This window comes from Haliotis rubra, unplaced genomic scaffold (assembly GCF_003918875.1).
Source record: "Haliotis rubra isolate DU_JTF1 unplaced genomic scaffold, ASM391887v1 Scf10, whole genome shotgun sequence".
Lineage (NCBI taxonomy): Eukaryota > Metazoa > Mollusca > Gastropoda > Lepetellida > Haliotidae > Haliotis > Haliotis rubra.
Window position 1 is genome coordinate 4729580 of NW_025764892.1, and position 17394 is coordinate 4746973.

A 17394-nucleotide genomic window follows, 5' to 3' on the forward strand; every position below is an offset into this window, starting at 1 on the left:
ATGTACTTGTTTTAGCTAGGTTTATAGTGAGACACGAGTTTCAGAAGCACCATATATACATTTGATAATGTACTCTGCATGGTACTGTTTTTGTGAACCATCTTTGGTCACCCGTTCCAATTCAGGGGCGGTGGAATAGCCTAGTGGTTAAAGCGTTGGCTCGTCACGCCGAAGACCCGGGTTCGAATCCCGACATGGGTACATTGTGTGAAGCCCATTTCTGGTGTCCCCCGCCGTGATGTTGCTGGAATATTGCTAAAAGTGGCGTAAAACCAAACTCAGTCAGACAGTCAGTCGTTCCAATTCTTTGATAAACATTCTTAAAGTCTTCAGGAGCTGTATACAGAACTGTGTTAACGAGTGAGTGAGTAAGTGTGGTATGACGCTGGGTTTGACAATAAGTCTGCAATATCACGGCGGGGGACACCAGAAATGGGCTTCACACATTTCGGGGAATTCAATTCCGGTCTTCGGCCTGATGAGCGAAAGCTTTAACCACTAGGCTACCCCACCGCCCACTGTTTTCACGAAAAGCAGTTAAGTCGACGACTTTACACTCCCTAGATTATTCAGAGATGATCAGGGTAGATTCACCCCGGGGAAGGTCTACTCATATGTCTACCCATACCAGCCTTCTGAAATTGAGAGTCACGAACCTTATTCCCAATGTGCTTGCTCTCACTTCCTAGCTGTGGAAATCTGTAATCTTTCAGTGGCTCGATGTTAGCATGGGTGAGTCTTTCTACCCCAACCCGACTCTAGCCACGTCAGGTGAGGCCACGTCACTGTAGATTTGAGGGACAGGTCTCAAATCAAACGACGTTGCTTACATCTTCACTGAGAACCGTGGATAGTATTCTGCTGAAGGTATGTACTGTAGTGCTCTTACGCAACTTTAGTATAATATCATACAGTAAATCGATCTCCAGATTGCATAAGTAGTTCCTCTGACAACTAATTGAAAGTTGACGTAATTGACGTATAATTATCGGTTTCACCATTGTAGATGTACTCATATTCCAGACAAATAACTGTTGTATATATCATATCTATGGCAACGCTGTTGCTTGCATTGGTTTGAATAGGGCGGTGTTGTGTGACAATTTGTTGGTCTGAGATGTGTTATAGATACTGTTTTGCATGACAATGCGCTGTCTTCCTTGTGTTTTATGACAATGTGTTGGTCTGCAATATGTTATTAATACTTGCATTGCACTTCATGACAATGTGTTGTGTACATTGTACTGCGTGACAATGTGTTGTTTACATTGTACTACATGGCAATGTGTTGTGTACATTGTGCTACATGGCAATGTGTTGTGTACATTGTACTACATGGCAATGTGTTGTGTACATTGTGCTACATGGCAATGTGTTGTGTACATTGTACTACATGGCAATGTGTTGTGTACATTGTGCTACATGGCAATGTGTTGTGTACATTGTACTACATGGCAATGTGTGGTGTACATTGTACTACATGGCCATGTGCTGTGGACATTGTACTACATGGCAATGTGCTGTGTACATTGTACAACATGGCAATGTGCTGTGCACATTGTACTACATGGTAATGTGCTGTGCACATTGTACTACATGGCAATGTGCTGTGTACATTGTACAACATGGCAATGTGCTGTGCACATTGTACTACATGGCAATGTGCTGTGTACATTGTACTACATGGTAATGTGCTGTGTACATTGTACAACATGGCAATGTGCTGTGTAAATTGTACAACATGGCAATGTGCTGTGTACCTTTTAATACATGGCCATGTGCTGTGTACATTGTACTACATGGCAATGTGTTGTATACATTGTATGACATGGCAATGTGCTGTGCACATTGTACTACATGGCAATGTGCTGTGTACATTGTACTACATGGCAATGTGCTGTGTACATTGTACTACATGGCAATGTGCTGTGTACATTGTATAACAACGAGACTTATGTGCATGTATATGGGTCTGCAGTATAATTTCAGTAATGATCCAAGTTTTTGAACAGGCCTGTTTTTGTAGCATCGGCAATGGTGCAACAATGTCTATGGACATAAAGGATTGTATATGCATACTGTGTAGTGTGGAATAACTCCAACAGCTGAGTTCCAGGTACACTGGACCACATCCTTGGCCAGACTCGTTGAAATTGTGTGACATCGTGTCTCTATGGCGTTGGTCGATCCTCTTGTTTAAGTGGTAATCGGGTCAATTTTTCAGCGTGATATATCTACAATAATGAATGCGTCGCTTATAACATTCACAAATCCATTCCCTCTTTCAGATTTTCTTCCTGCACAACGGTTATAAACCTTAGCGGGTCTCCCAAAGATGAACGTCGTAATGTTTCGTAAGCCTCTGATGTACGGCCTTCTCTCCGCGGCCCTCCTGATACTGGTAGGGCGCTATATCCACCACAGCAAGGTGTTCATTATGGCTGTAACGTCTCTCAGTGAGTACTACGCCATGGACGAACACCGTTTGGACACAGCATCAGATGACACCGGACCAGCAGAGCTCAACCTGGCCAATACAAACCTGCGGAATCTTACCCAGGTTTCAAGCCTCTTTGCCGAACAGAAACGGTCACATAAGACTGGTAAACCCATACTGCTTCTGTTTACGACCTGGGACAGTCATGCTGCCAATGACATAGTGAGGAGAAATGTTCTGAGGAACTGGAACTGGTTGAAACCTGATGTTCTCCCAGTACTGCTCACATCAGACCCAGATGCAAAGACTGAGGCTTTGTTACACGGCTGGCATTCTCATAATGTCACCGAGCGAAGCTGCAGTCCCAACCCAACCCCGACTTTGAGGTCTATGTTCTACGACATCGCAGTACTCTACGGCAAAAGGATTCCACTACTTGCTTTTGCTACTGGTGACACGTTGTTCGACGAAAGCATTGTATCGACCTTCCAAGCATTCATTCGAGATCAGCATGCCACTGATAAGAAACCATTTGCTGTTCTTGGCAAACGAACCGATGTACTTCTGGAAAGAGGAGTTGAGTTGGAGAACAGTTTAGAAGCGCGTCAATGGTCGCGTAAAGGAAGCTTCACAAAGGATGGGTTATCTGGATTCTTTGTCACCAACCTGATGTTTCCGTGGGCTCGTCTTCCGGACGTTAATGGGGCTCTACAGGGTGTATATGAATGGATCGGTGTGTTTTGTACACACCACTATATTCCTCTTTATGACATTACCGCCACTGCTCTATCCCTGCACATTCAAACTAAACCAACAGCAGCGCAGTTAAACCTGACTGCTTGTAATGAAGAAATCATTAACAAGAGCGGCCCTCATCCACCTGACAACCACTGTGGACATACAGAATGTTTTAGCTTGCGCTCTTTGTCGACATCGGGAGGACATATAACATTTCAGGAAATTGATTCATCGGCACTGCCAAAGAGTTGTTATGATTGTGGGATGTAGCTCTTCTTGTTCATGTCCGTGATAGCTCTACACAATGAACTGTGCACAATGAACTTTTCCGGAAGTCCACACTATATGATATACCGTATTTCCTCCTATAAGCACCGGGTCTCCAATAAGTGCCGGGACTCCTATAACCACCGGGTCTCCAATAAGTGCCGGGTCTCCTAAAGTGCCGGGTCTCCTATAACCACCGGGTCTCCTATAAGCACCGGGTCTCCAATAAGTGCCGGGTCTCCTATAAGCACCGGGTCACCAATAAGCACCGGGTCTCCAAAAAGGGCCGGGTCTCCTATAAGCGCCGGGTCTCCTATAAGCACCGGGTCTCCAATAAGTGCCGGGTCTCCTATAAGCACCGGGTCTCCAATAAGTCCCGGGTCTCCAATAAGCACTGGGTCTCCTATAAGCACCGGGTATCCAATAAGTGCCGGGTCTCCTATAAGCACCGGGTTTCCAATAAATGCCGGGTCTCCTATAAGCACCGGGTCTCCAATAAGCGGGTCTCCAAAAAGGGCCGGGTCTCCTATAAGCACCGGGTCACCAATAAGTGCCGGGTCTCCTATAAGCACCGGGTCTCCTCTAAGTGCCGTTTGTGCCACATGTTTACAACGGAGTCTTTAAATAAAATACCACTGGAGAATCTATTTCCGTTGAAACTGTAAACGCCGGGTCTCCAATAAGCGTCGGCCCCTATGAAGCGTTGGGTCTGAGAGTTTGCTGAATAAATAAGCGCTCGGTCACTTATTAGAGGTAATACGGTAGTTTTCCTCAGTCTTAAGTAAGAGATGGAGGGCAGTGGACAGTAAGTTATTGATATTTAGTGTATATTATCAGTGCCCCAACAATACATTTTCACGAATTGTTTGTGGAACATTTCAAATGAATCACACTGGCCTCACAAGACCCCACTTTCTGACGTACATCTGTTGTGAAGAAAAGTATTGTAGGCTACGCGATCCAATACTGATATCTAATGGATGCAGGTTAATTTGCTGTGATCATTGTGAAGAGTTTCCGGAGTCAAATGTTTGTGTTCGGAAGTGTGTTTATTTGTTGTTCTACTCTGCGCGGTACGTTATCCCAGCTGGCGGCGGTCTGTCAGTGATCGAGCCTGGACCACACAAACCACAGGCTGATATCATGAGCATCGACACGCAACTGTGATACGATGACGTTTCAACCAAGTCAACGGGCCTGGCCATCCGATCCAGTTTGTCTTACTAGTTCCTGAAGATCAATTCTAACCTGGATCTTCATGATTTGTTTGAAAGTCAGGCATTTGTCAGATGTGCAGTAAATTATAAGCATAACAAACTAGCAATGTAGTTCCTGTCTCATGTAAGGTCTATTCTGAGAACAGTTGCATCTGCCTTTCCTGTTTCAACTTTTAACATCTTACTTTGAACATTTCGTATATTAAATCACATTTAAACACAATTTTCGATGAGACATCGAGAACCGTCTTTTGACAAGAACTCTGAATAGACGTTACCTATCATTACCTGATGTATCCCGATTGCTTTAGAAGCGTATCCGTGTATGGTTACACGTGATCTTATTACGATAGACACTTGCATGTACACAATGTATGACAACACCTTTGTCTAAGGAACCGAATGTGCCAAGCCAGCCGTGACTAGCTGTGGTACCCGGAGAACGACAGGCCCATAACGGTTCCTGTAGATCTAGATTCTAGATTTGAAGTTCATATATCCTTTCAATCAAATACCTACAACAAACGTGGATATAATATATTTAAATGCTCATCAACAACAAGCATGTATTTGGATTGTATGCAAAAGGATTACATATATTTTCTTTTCATGACCCTATTGGCGATAAGGGCAAACTTCCATTAAGTCTTGGGGCGGTGGGGTAGCCTGATGGTTAAAGGGTTCGCTCGTCACGCCAAAGACCCGGTTCGATTCCCCACATGGGTACAATGTGTGAAGCTCATTTCTGGTGTCCGCCGCCGTGATATTGCGGGAATATTGCTAAAAGCGGCGTAAAACCAAACTCACTCACTCCATTAAGTCGTGTTGGTGCTACGGCTATTAAGAAGAAGTGAAAGTGAAGCTGAGGAGGTCCACGTTGTCCATAAACATGTGTAGTCTATACCCCATTGGGGGGACGTGGGGTAGCCTAGTGGTTAAAGCGTTCGCTCGTCACGCCGAAGACCCGGGTTCGAATCCTCACATGGGTACAATGTGTGAAGCCCATTTCTGGTGTCCCCGGCCATGATATTGCTTGAATATGGCTAAAAGCGGCGTAAAACCAAACTCACTCACTATACCCAGTTGCTCCCGTTGATTACATGGGACTTACAGCAAACATTCAAGAGGGGAGCTGGGCTCCTTCTCTCGTGACCTGATTGTATTTCCAAGTAGTTTATGCCTATTATTCGCAGATAACCTCACCTTCAAACAGGGCGACCGCCTCCGTGGTATAGTGGTTAGAGCGTCCGCCCGGAGACGTTAAAATATGGTACCTTTTGGTCCCTGTCTGGCGCTCGGCATTAATGGGTACAACAAGGACTGGTCAGCTCGGAGTCAGTATAATGTGTCTGAGTGGGGTATTCATGCTTCACTGCGGCATGGTCTCTCAGTGGGCTAGCACTGTCAAACCAGCTTAAGTCTGGGCTAGTACAAGCAGCCGCACATACACATACACATGCATGCACGTCGTCATATGAGCGAAATATTCTCAAGCACGACGTTAAACCCAATTTCACCTCACCTCACCTCAAACAGGGCCTGCCAACCTGGGTCCAGTTTCACAAAGCGATCTGAGACGCGCGTTACTCCTATGGGCCAGCATAGGCTTACGGAAGCTGCAGCGATAAAACTGTTGCCTGAATTGTTGAACGCTGATCACTTAAATACTCAACCACAAATACACAACCGGGCAAATAAATCCCAATACATCCATGCCTGATGGAGGCTGAAATGACACAAATAGAAATAGTTGATCAGGTATTTGATACGGGTACCGCAGTGTTGTTTTGGACCTTGAGTGTCAGTGTTTCGGCTCCCGTTTTCCGCCTATAGCTAACGTTTAGATAACATTCAATTGTTTGGTCAAATCCAGTGTTCAACTGTATACTTTCTTAGTTTTTAAATCAGGATAATCAGGAAAAATATCCATTGCCATCAGTACCGCCTCCGTGGTATAGTGGTTAGAGCGTCCACCCGGAGAGCGGAAGGTCGCAGGTTCAATCCCCGGCTGCGTCATACTCGGAGTCAGTATAATGTGTTTGAGTGGGGTATTCATGCTTAACTGCGGCATGGTATCTCAGTGAGCTAGCACTATAAAACCAGCCTCAGCCTGGGCTAGTCCAAACAGACACACATACACACGCATGCACGTCGTCATATGAGCGAAATATTCTCAAGTACGACGTTAAACCCCATTTCACCTCACCTCACCTCCAGTCCAATCGTGCGGATTAGCAAATACTGGATAAACGAATTTGATATGAACGCTTTGAAGATGTAAGCATGTTCCCAACAGGATCGGGAGTGATGAGGTTTCAATATATATGTTATGCTGCGCAAGTTGGATGGTGGCAAATACCTGCAAACCTTTTAAAGCTTCATTAAACAATGCTCACACACTAGCCACTAGTGTGGTCACTACGTCTTTTAATGTAATTATTTTTTCTTTAATTCTATCATTATCACAACATGTTACTTGAGGATCAACAACAAAATATCACATTACTTCAACACGCACACGCACACGCGCACTGACAAACACACACAAGTATTTGAATAATAGTTCTCAGTAGGGCTGCAACGATTCGGTTCGATTATTCGAAAATCGAATGAGACACCTTAGTTTCGATTTTCGATATCCAGTATCACTATTTCGATTCGATATTTGAATACCTATTAAATTTCCAAACAATGAAAACGTAATTTTGACTCCAACTCGAGCAGCTTCGAGCGCTGAAATTAGGCGAAACGTGATTGGTTGACGCCGGGCTAATTATCCACTGAGAATTGTGGTTAGTAGACATCGCCAAGTTGACAATGGATTTCACGCTAAACAAACCGACTCTGAGAGTTAAGTGAAATCTGATGTTTTTTACTTGTATGACTGACTGACTGAGTTTGGTTCTACGGCGCTTTTAGCAATATTCCAGCAACATCACGGCGGGGGACACCAGAAATGGGCTTCACACATTGTACCCATGTGGGGATTCGAACCGGGTCTTCGGCGTGGCGAGCCAACGCTTTAACCATTAGGCTACCCCACCGCCCTTTACTTGTATGAAGAATTGAATCGAAAATGATCAAATCGAGGGTCCAATATCGAAAATCGAATCGAATTGAGGCCTGGGTGAATCGTTGCAGCCCTAGTTTTCAGCGACATACTTTAATGTCGTTCTGTGTAAGCTGTAGTGGTTTAGTTAACGTTACAGCATTGAGCGCCTCAGTAAAGTTTATGGTAAATGTACATCAGTGTACGTCACTGACAGAAGTGGCAATCCCTATTCTGACCTGTACCATGTGTTCCCTTTTTTTCAGATGAACAGTTGACTAGCCTTTGCATGTGTTTATGACGTATGGCATCGGTGGGACAGGGTACACCTTTTCGCAAACACCTGGTATGATCACTATTTGATATTAATGATTTTTCCGGTGACTGTTACTTTTCAGGGAAAGATACGCCTTACATTATCACAATTCGATAGTGACTCATAAACACATGCTCATGGTACGTATTCGATAGTGACTCATAAACACATGCTCATGGTACGTATTCGATAGTGACTCAAAAACACGATGCTCATGGTACGTATTCGAAAGTGACTCATAAACACATGCTCATGGTACGTATTCCATAGTGACTCATAAACACGATGCTCATGGTACGTATTCCATAGTGACTCATAAACACGATGCTCATGGTACGTATTCGATAGTGACTCATAAACACATGCTCATGGTACGTATTCGATAGTGACTCATAAACACGATGCTCATGGTACGTATTCAATAGTGACACATAAACACATGCTCAGGGTACGTATTCCATAGTGACTCATAAATACATGCTCATGGTACGTATTCGATAGTTACTCATTAACACATGGTCATGGTACGTATTCGATAGTGACTCATAAACACATGCTCATGGTACGTATTCGATAGTGACTCATAAATACATGCTCATGGTACGTATTCGATAGTGACTCATTAACACATGCTCATGGTACGTATTCGATAGTGACTCATAAACACGATGCTCATGGTACGTATACCATATCATATCGATCAGGCACGCGATAAGCTGTAAACTTTGATTCAACTCAACGTTCAAGTTAAAGCTTAAAAATATATTTTCCGCTTAAACATGTCATTAATTTTTCCGGGTTAAAATTAGCAGAGAAATTATGTATAAGGCGTATCTAACTTCAGGGAGAAATCGAAACCATGACCTAATGCCTGATTTCCTCAACAACAAATCAAATGTAACTCGTTCGTGATAAACTCTAGTCTCAGCTAGACAAGGCGTTATGGCGTCATGCTTCAGGTGAGTGCTGTCATCACGCAATTTAGGATGGGTTCGGAGTATTGTGTTTATCTTTTGTTTTTGTTAGTGAGGGCGTAAAACATTATTTCTTGACTACACTTGTTTGTGTTTGTTGTTGTGTTGTTTAACGCCGGACTCAGCAATATTCCAGCAATATGGCGGCGATCTGTAAATCTTCGCGGCTGGACCACACAATCCAGTAATCAACAACAGGAGCATCGATCTACGCAATTGGGATGTGATGACATGTGTCAACCAAGTCAGTGAGTCTGACCACCCGATGGCATTGATAACTTAGTATTTTTAGTGGAAATGCCAATAAAAAATGAATGGGTGCATGACCACCCGATCCCGTTAATCATTTCTTACGACAAACGGGGCTAGACTTGTGAACTTGTTATGATGAGAGCTATCGCGCAGGGTTGAGATGCATTCCTCCTGCCTGTCTGTCAGTTGGAACAGCATGACAAGCCACAATCAAGTCAGCGAGCCTGACACACGTTACTATGGAATCCGAGAAGGAACATTGTCGCTATGTCGCATTGTCGCCCTCTCAAAAACAAGTGGGCGATGGGCGAAATACTATATACTATTAATGTGTTAGCTGATATTTGTAACCATATAATTTAAATGTGGGAGCTGATATTTGTAACCATATACTTTAAATGGGGGAGCTGATATTTGTAACAATATACATGTACTTTAAATGTGGGAGCTAATATTTGTAAACATATACTTTAAATGTGGGAGCTGATATTTGTAGCCATATACTTTAAATGGGGGAGCTGATATTTGTAACAATAACAATACTTTAAAAGCTGATATTTGTAATATTTATTTGTAACCATAGAATAATATTTGTAACAATATACTTTAAAAGTGTGGGAGCTTTGTAACATATTTGTAACCATTTGCTTATTTGTAATGGGGGGGCTGATATTTGTAAAAAATATACTTGAAAAGTGTGTAGCTGATATTTGTAACAATATATATTTTAAAATGTGGGAGCTGATATTTGTAACCATATACTGATATTTGTAAATTTAAATGGCTGATATTTGTAAAAGTGTGAGCTGAATATATACTTTAAATGTGCAAGCTGATCTTTGTAACAATGTACTTTAAATGTGGGAGCTGATATTTGTAGCCATATACTTTAAATGCGGGAGCTGATATTTGTAATCATATGCTATAAACGTGGGAGCTGATATTTGTGATCATGTTCTATAAATATGGGAGGCGATATTTGTAAATATAGACTAGTATTATGTATTTTGATTACTGTACTTATAACCAAATGATATAACCTCGGGTGTTGATGTTTAAAACCATGCACTATAATACGAATGGATGTCTATAACAGTGAACTATAAACATGTACCTGATGTTCCTAATCATTGATCATAAACATGACTGTCAATCATACATATGGATGTTGATGTCTGTAACTATAAACATAAATCACCATGTTAATAGGCATGTGGTACTGGCGACCTATTGTGATCAGGACACTTGTAGCACAGATGTAGCAGAATGATCTAATTGGTCTACCTTTAAAATATATTTTGAAGTTTTTGTGATACATAGCGAAGTTTCACACAACCAAAGTGTGTCGCATACATTCCTTCAGCCAGTTTAAAATAATAAAACATTTACAATGATAATTGCATAATTTCAGCTATGATAAATGAAAGAGTTTTCCATTTGAATTTTTCTTTAAAATTATAAAACATTTACAATGATAATTGCATAATTTCAGCTATGATAAATGATAGAGTTTTCCATTTGAATTTTTCTTTACAATTATAAAACATTTTCAATGATAATTGCATAATTTCAGCTATGATAAATGATAGAGATTTCCATTTGAACTTTTCATTAAAATTATAAAACATTTACAATGATAATATGTTCTAGTCATAACATATCAAACTGCCTATTTCAGAATTCGTTACAATGTGTCAAAACGGACGGCACGTAATGACGAGGACTGTACACCAAAGCCTGTCTGCAAATTTGGATCCTTAAAGTGTACATCGGCTTCATCTCTGTTGCTTAAGATGGGAAAGTCAAATCCTCGCTTCGGAAAATGGATATCAAATGATACCTACGGTACATGTGGATGTGAACCAGATCGACATAATTCCTCACAACCATCTCCCACGTTCTGGATGACGAAAGGAGAGACACCGACTACAGTTACTAAACCAAAACACCGGCATCACAAGTCAAGTCGTAAGCAAGTTAAAGATGTCGCAAGCGGTCGTTGCGCTGAGGATGCTGGCAATGCTGTCACAAACAATAAGACAAGTCTCAACAGTCGGTCCGTGCAAGGCAGCTCTGGTTCCGTTCCGAGGAGCAGAGATTCGGACAAGGAGGACTGTATCACTAGGCAGTCCACACAAAGCGTGTCATTTTCTCAGTCACAGAACACAGGCTCCGATGACAGTTTAGACTCCGTTTTTGAGTCTCAAAATGATTTCAGTCAGTTCCCGGCTCACACGTCCGGCTGGTCAAACATGAACACAGACATTTATATCACGCCCGTGCAGAGGACGCTGCCACGGTGTTGCCCACCAAAGGGAGTCTGTGTGGCAGGGGACACAGACAAAGATATCAAGATCCTAAATAAACCAGAAGGTTTGAAACAAACATTGGAGCCGTCATTTGCAAACATTGTGAACAGTCCCGTCATAAAGCTGTCTGTGGACAGCCCACCCAGGCCTGGTCTTCGTGCAGCTCCATCAGACGCTGAGTGTTCCCCTCCGCAGGAGGACGTTGATCTCAACCAACTCGATCTCGCAGCTTTGGGCAAGAGGATCTCGAGTCTCAACTCACCACGTACTGTCAATGATATGAATCCCGACAATGTACCACCATTACACGTGCATAGAGAGGAAGAAGTGAAAATATTGTCTCGGGAATTTCAAGATTGTCCAAAACATCGGGCCTTAGATATTCCGAGTCTGCCACCTCGGCACAAACATTTCCCAGTACAAGTCAGTACTCCCAGGCCGTGTATAACTCCATACTATGTTAACTTCAGGGGAACTCTGCAGTCTAGAAACCATTTGGGCTGATCGACATTTCAAATCTACTAGAGCCGAACAGTTCACAACATGGCAACTTATTTGGCCGAGTCTGTTACCTAATATCTGTTTAGGTTTTCTCTTTTTGTAAAAGATAGGTCATATCGTTCGCCTGAGTATTAAAGACGTATACTTGAAATTGTTTGAAATATAGCTAGTTACGTCATGTAACAATTTCCGTATAAACTAATTCTAGTGTTTACTTTAACGAAACTTGTTAAGTTGTTACCATCCGGTCAGAATAACTAGCACAAAATTCACTAATAGTCATCTATGTTTGCCTGATTGTCCATATGTAAATCGTTAGTTTATTTTGGTACATATCAGCTGCTGCTGATAGAATGCCTATTGATATCATGTAAATAATACTTGTATATCTCAAATTAAATCTAAATGTCATTATCATGATATTATGTAATTGATTAAATCATTACTGAGAATTTCCACTCTCTTTTTCTTGGAAGATTCCAAAACTGCCGTTACATAAGCAGGCTGATGAATGCTATAATACTTGTATTTGAATTTCAATTGAAACAAACAGAAATCCATGTATTCGTCACACAAATAATGTTGACTGTATGCAAGCCTACATATGTATGACTCACAGAACTACGTCACTTAGACGTGAAGGATCCGCTGATTGGCACTGAATATGATCCATATTTATGTGCCCGTTACAACTTTACCCTTACACACTCCAAACCCGTGAAGACCCGGGTTAGAATTGATCTTCAGTAAACCGTGCTTTTCGTAAGAGGCGACTAACGGGATCGGGTGGTCAGGCTCGCTGCCACATGTCATCGGTTCCCAATTGCGTAGATTGATGCTCATGCTGTCGATCTCTGGATTGTCTGGTCCAGACTCGATTATTTACAGACCGCCGTCATATAGCTGGAATATTGCTGAGTGTGGCCTAAAACTAAACTCACTCACTCACTTACACACTTCAGAATGTGTTCGCAGGATAAAAATAGAGCATCAGCGCCAGGAAATACACAGTCACGCAGTTTTGACTATCATCATACAAACATTCCGTTTAGTGCAAAGGGAATTTAGCTGTGAAAATGATATGAATCGATCAGTGAAAATCAGTGAAGACACCTGGTGCTCTCGAAAATTCCTTCTTCCATTATATGTTACAGGCTTAAAACGTTTCGTATCCGACCCATGTTTAAAATCCAAAATTCAGTCTGTAAATGCAACCTAAGCATGTAAGAAATATCAAATTCCCAATACATTTATGTCTCGATTCCAGTCTTGTTTAGAAACAAAACCTGGTAACAATATTTTGATTCGTTATTAGCGGGTAGGGCTGATTTGACCAATGGTGTAAATTTACCACGTAAAGTAGCTCTTTGGAGTTGTTGATATCAGATAGAGATGTTAAAAACGACAGCAACAAAACAGGGTGTACCTCTCTACATTACATGACTTTTGCATACAGCTGCAGTGCCACAAAGACATGAAACAATAACATGATATTATCCCAGATTCTTCAGTGTGTATCTAGGAGCTCGATATATATACACAGAAGGGTATCTGCTTATCTATTTCCTGGTACACTTTCCGCAAGTATTCGCGCGGAATTCCGATGATAGCATCCTTTAGGTCAGGTGGTCCTGACATTTTAACGAAACTGTCAATTTTCGAACGCCTTGCTCCAATCTTTTCACCGCATTGTTGGCCTTTTCAAATCTTGTTCCCGGCCACTTTATTGGGTGAGGTGAGGTGAAATTGGGTTTAACGTCGTGCTTGAGAATAGTTCGCTCATATGACGACGTGCATGCGTGTGTATGTGTACGTGCGGCTGCTTGTACTAGCCCAGACTTAAGCTGGTTTTATAGTGCTAGCCCACTGAGATACCATGCCGCAGTGAAGCATGAATACCCCACTCAGACACATTATACTGACTCCGAGCCGACCAGTCCTTGTTGTACCCATTAATGACGAGCGCCAGACAGGGACCAACAAGTACCATATTTTAACGTCATTTGGTATGACGCTGTGTGGGTTGGGAGAAAATACACTTACATTTTAATGTAAATTGTTTCAGTGTTTTATGTAGAGCTGGATATGCTCACGCGTTTAGTCATACCCGATGTCATCAGTGATTTTCATTGAGTCATTCATGTACTATTGTTTTTCCTTTTACAATCAATAGAGACCGTTTTGGCAGAAAATCGAGACTGATTATTCTCTTGCGTTTACGTTTTACATTTATCGTAAGTCATTTTCGACGGATAGCACATCGTAATTTACCATCAGTCATTTTCGGCGGATAGCACATCGTAATTTACCATCAGTCATTTTCGACGGATAGCACCTCGTAATTTACCATCAGTCATTTTCGACGGATAGCGTCTCGTAATTTACCATCAGTCATTTTCGAGGGATAGCACATCGTGATTTACCATATCTCATTTTTGACGGTAAGCACCTCGTGATTTACCATAAGTCATTTTAGACAGCCAGCACATCGTGATTTACCATCAGTCATTTTCGACGGATAGCACCTCGTAATTTACCATCAGTCATTTTCGACGGATAGCGCCTCGTAATTTACCATCAGTCATTTTCGAGGGATAGCACATCGTGATTTACCATATCTCATTTTTGACGGTAAGCACCTCGTGATTTACCATAAGTCATTTTAGACAGCCAGCACATCGTGATTTACCATCAGTCATTTTCGACGGATAGCACCTCGTAATTTACCATCAGTCATTTTCGACGGATAGCGCCTCGTAATTTACCATCAGTCATTTTCGACGGATAGCACCTCGTAATTAACCATAATTCATTTTCGACGGATAGCACATCGTGATTTACCAGAAGTCATTTTTGACGGAAAGCACCTCGTGATTTATCATAAGTCGTTTTAGACAGCCAGCACATCGTGATTTACCATAAGTCATTTTCGACGGATAGCACATCGTGGTTTGTCCCTTGTAAAAGATAGATAACAAGACAGTATTTATAAACACCTCATTACATCCCGGAGACAAGCAATTAAATGGAAATAAATGCTACACGCTGTCAGTAAACACTCAACTGATAATAATAGTCACTCAGTCACAAGTACGGATTTGAGAAGGTCAATTTGTCTTAGTTGATAATAAACGTCGATTCCCGATAATCACCAGTCTGGAATGTCGGTAACCAAAGAAAACCCGAAAGTTATTCAAAATACAGGACGGCGATAACCACGTGACTTATCGATTCATAAACAATTAGATTTTATTGTTTTAACCAAACAGACCAATATTTCAGATATCATACTGTCTCATCAGTGTCTCTAACTTCGACTACCCGTGCTCATCAGTATCTCTAACTTCGACTGCCCGTGATGGTTAGAATTGATTTTCAGTAACCTATGCTTGTCGAATAACGGGATCGGTTGAGTGAGTGAGTGAGTGAGTGAGTGAGAGAGAGTACTTACGTCACCGTTGTGAACGACTGGATGTAAGCCTGGCCAGTCATTTCAGTGAAAATAACACCAGCAAAGTTTCATGAAACATAATATCAGGAGACAATATCACTGGTTTGAAATTTGAGGTAGACAAACTGTCGACTTGATACCTCATGTACTAATTTGTAACCGAGCCATTTAACGCATGATATAAACATGTAATAATTATTCCATTAGATACCGCTATATTGGGAGTAGTACACTTCATAGGGCGCACGTTTTTGGTCTTCAGGAATCACTGACTGACTGACTGAGTTTGGTTTTACGCCGCTTTTAGCAATATTCCAGCAACATCACGGCGGGGGACACCAGACATGGGCTTCACACAATGTACCCATGTGGGGATTCGAACCCGGGTCTTCGGCGTGACGAGCCAACGCTTTAACCACTAGGCTACCCCACCGCCCCTCTTCAGGAATCAAACATTACGGATTGTGAATGACAGTTTGATCGGAGACGAGTACCTAAACCTCATGATCCTGAGGGATCGCAGAGGGGATCGGAAAGAGTTGGAGGTTACCTACCCTAACCTAATCCTAAGTAACATTTTCTCACAGTGCTTCATATTTATGTAACGTGCACATGTATGTCAATCGCCATGAAATAGTGGTGACAGGAAATTTGAGTGTACTTTGTCCAAATACTTGGATAGCGAGTCAGTTTACACCTGAAACAGTGATTGAGCTAGTTAGTTTTACGTCGTTTCTAGCAATATTCCAGGTGGCGTGGGACACCGGAAATGAGCTTCACACATTGTACACATGTGGAGAAGCGTACCCGGGTCTTCGGCGTGACGATTGAACGCTTTAACCACTGGGCTACCCCACAACAATATTTCAGCTGTATGACGGGAGTGTAAAAATAATCGTTTGTGGCCCACACAAACTAGTGATTTACATCATGAACATCGATGTTATCAACGAAAATAAATCAACGATTCCAACAATCCGGCCCGTTTAGTCACCTCTTACGACAAGCACTGGTACTGAAGGTCATTATGGCTAAGGCCTAGCACATGAAACTTACTTTTCAAACTGTGGAAAAGTAAAGAAATGCGACAGCTGCTATTTCACGTAAATAAACTTTAAACGTCTCTGTTTCATGGAAGCAATCTCAAGAAGTCATTCAAATCCTTGGTTTGCTTGGAACAAGATGGTGGAACAAGATGGCCCTGCCCTACACTTAATGATAATAATGCATCACTGTGTTTAAGCGCCTTATGTCCAACCAGTGCTGCTCAGGGGCGCTGTGCAGAGAAAGAGGAGAAACTTGTAGGACGCTTGTAATAGATGAGTTTTTAGTTTGCTCCAAAATGTTTTCATTGAAGAGACTGTTTTCAGTTCAACTGGCAGAGAGTTCCACAAAGCTGGTGCAGCAGCACTGAAAGTTCTCTCTCCCATAGAAGAACAACAAGAAGCCAATGAAGGATTATTGGGCCATTGTCCCCGTTGGATAGGTGTGTCATTAAATTGTCAAATGTTTATATGAAATAGTAAATATATTATGAATAATAATTCATATTATTTTCATAAATCGGCATTCCTTAAAACAAAAGACCTACTTCTGTCTGATTATGTCCATGAGCCTGTGTGTGTGGAATATCATTCATCCATTCACAATAATCATATTGGATTTTCTGTGGATAAAAGCACGATGACCTAGAGCCAAAGCTGAACCTATTACACTACAAATCAGTTGTTCGACGATGTGTTCTACTGTGTCTGGCAGCGTTATGTTAGAGAACATGTATGAAGTGTGAGATCGTCTGTGTGAGCTTGGTCAATTTATGTTGTAGCTGACAATTCTTCAGGCGTTTATGATAGGCCAACACCAAATCATTGGAGACAAAGTTA

The 17394-nt window shown here is 41.9% G+C and overlaps 1 protein-coding gene across 1 annotated transcript; it reads left to right on the forward strand.

Annotated features, from left to right (window-relative positions):
* Positions 1-8898: 8898 nt before the first annotated feature.
* Positions 8899-12474, forward strand: LOC124266294. The gene is made up of 2 exons (XM_046701116.1): positions 8899-8983; positions 10929-12474. The coding sequence occupies exons 1-2, from the start codon at positions 8967-8969 to the stop codon at positions 12061-12063; spliced, it is 1152 nt and encodes a 383-aa protein (XP_046557072.1). The 5' UTR covers positions 8899-8966; the 3' UTR covers positions 12064-12474.
* The last annotated feature ends 4920 nt before the right edge of the window (positions 12475-17394 follow it).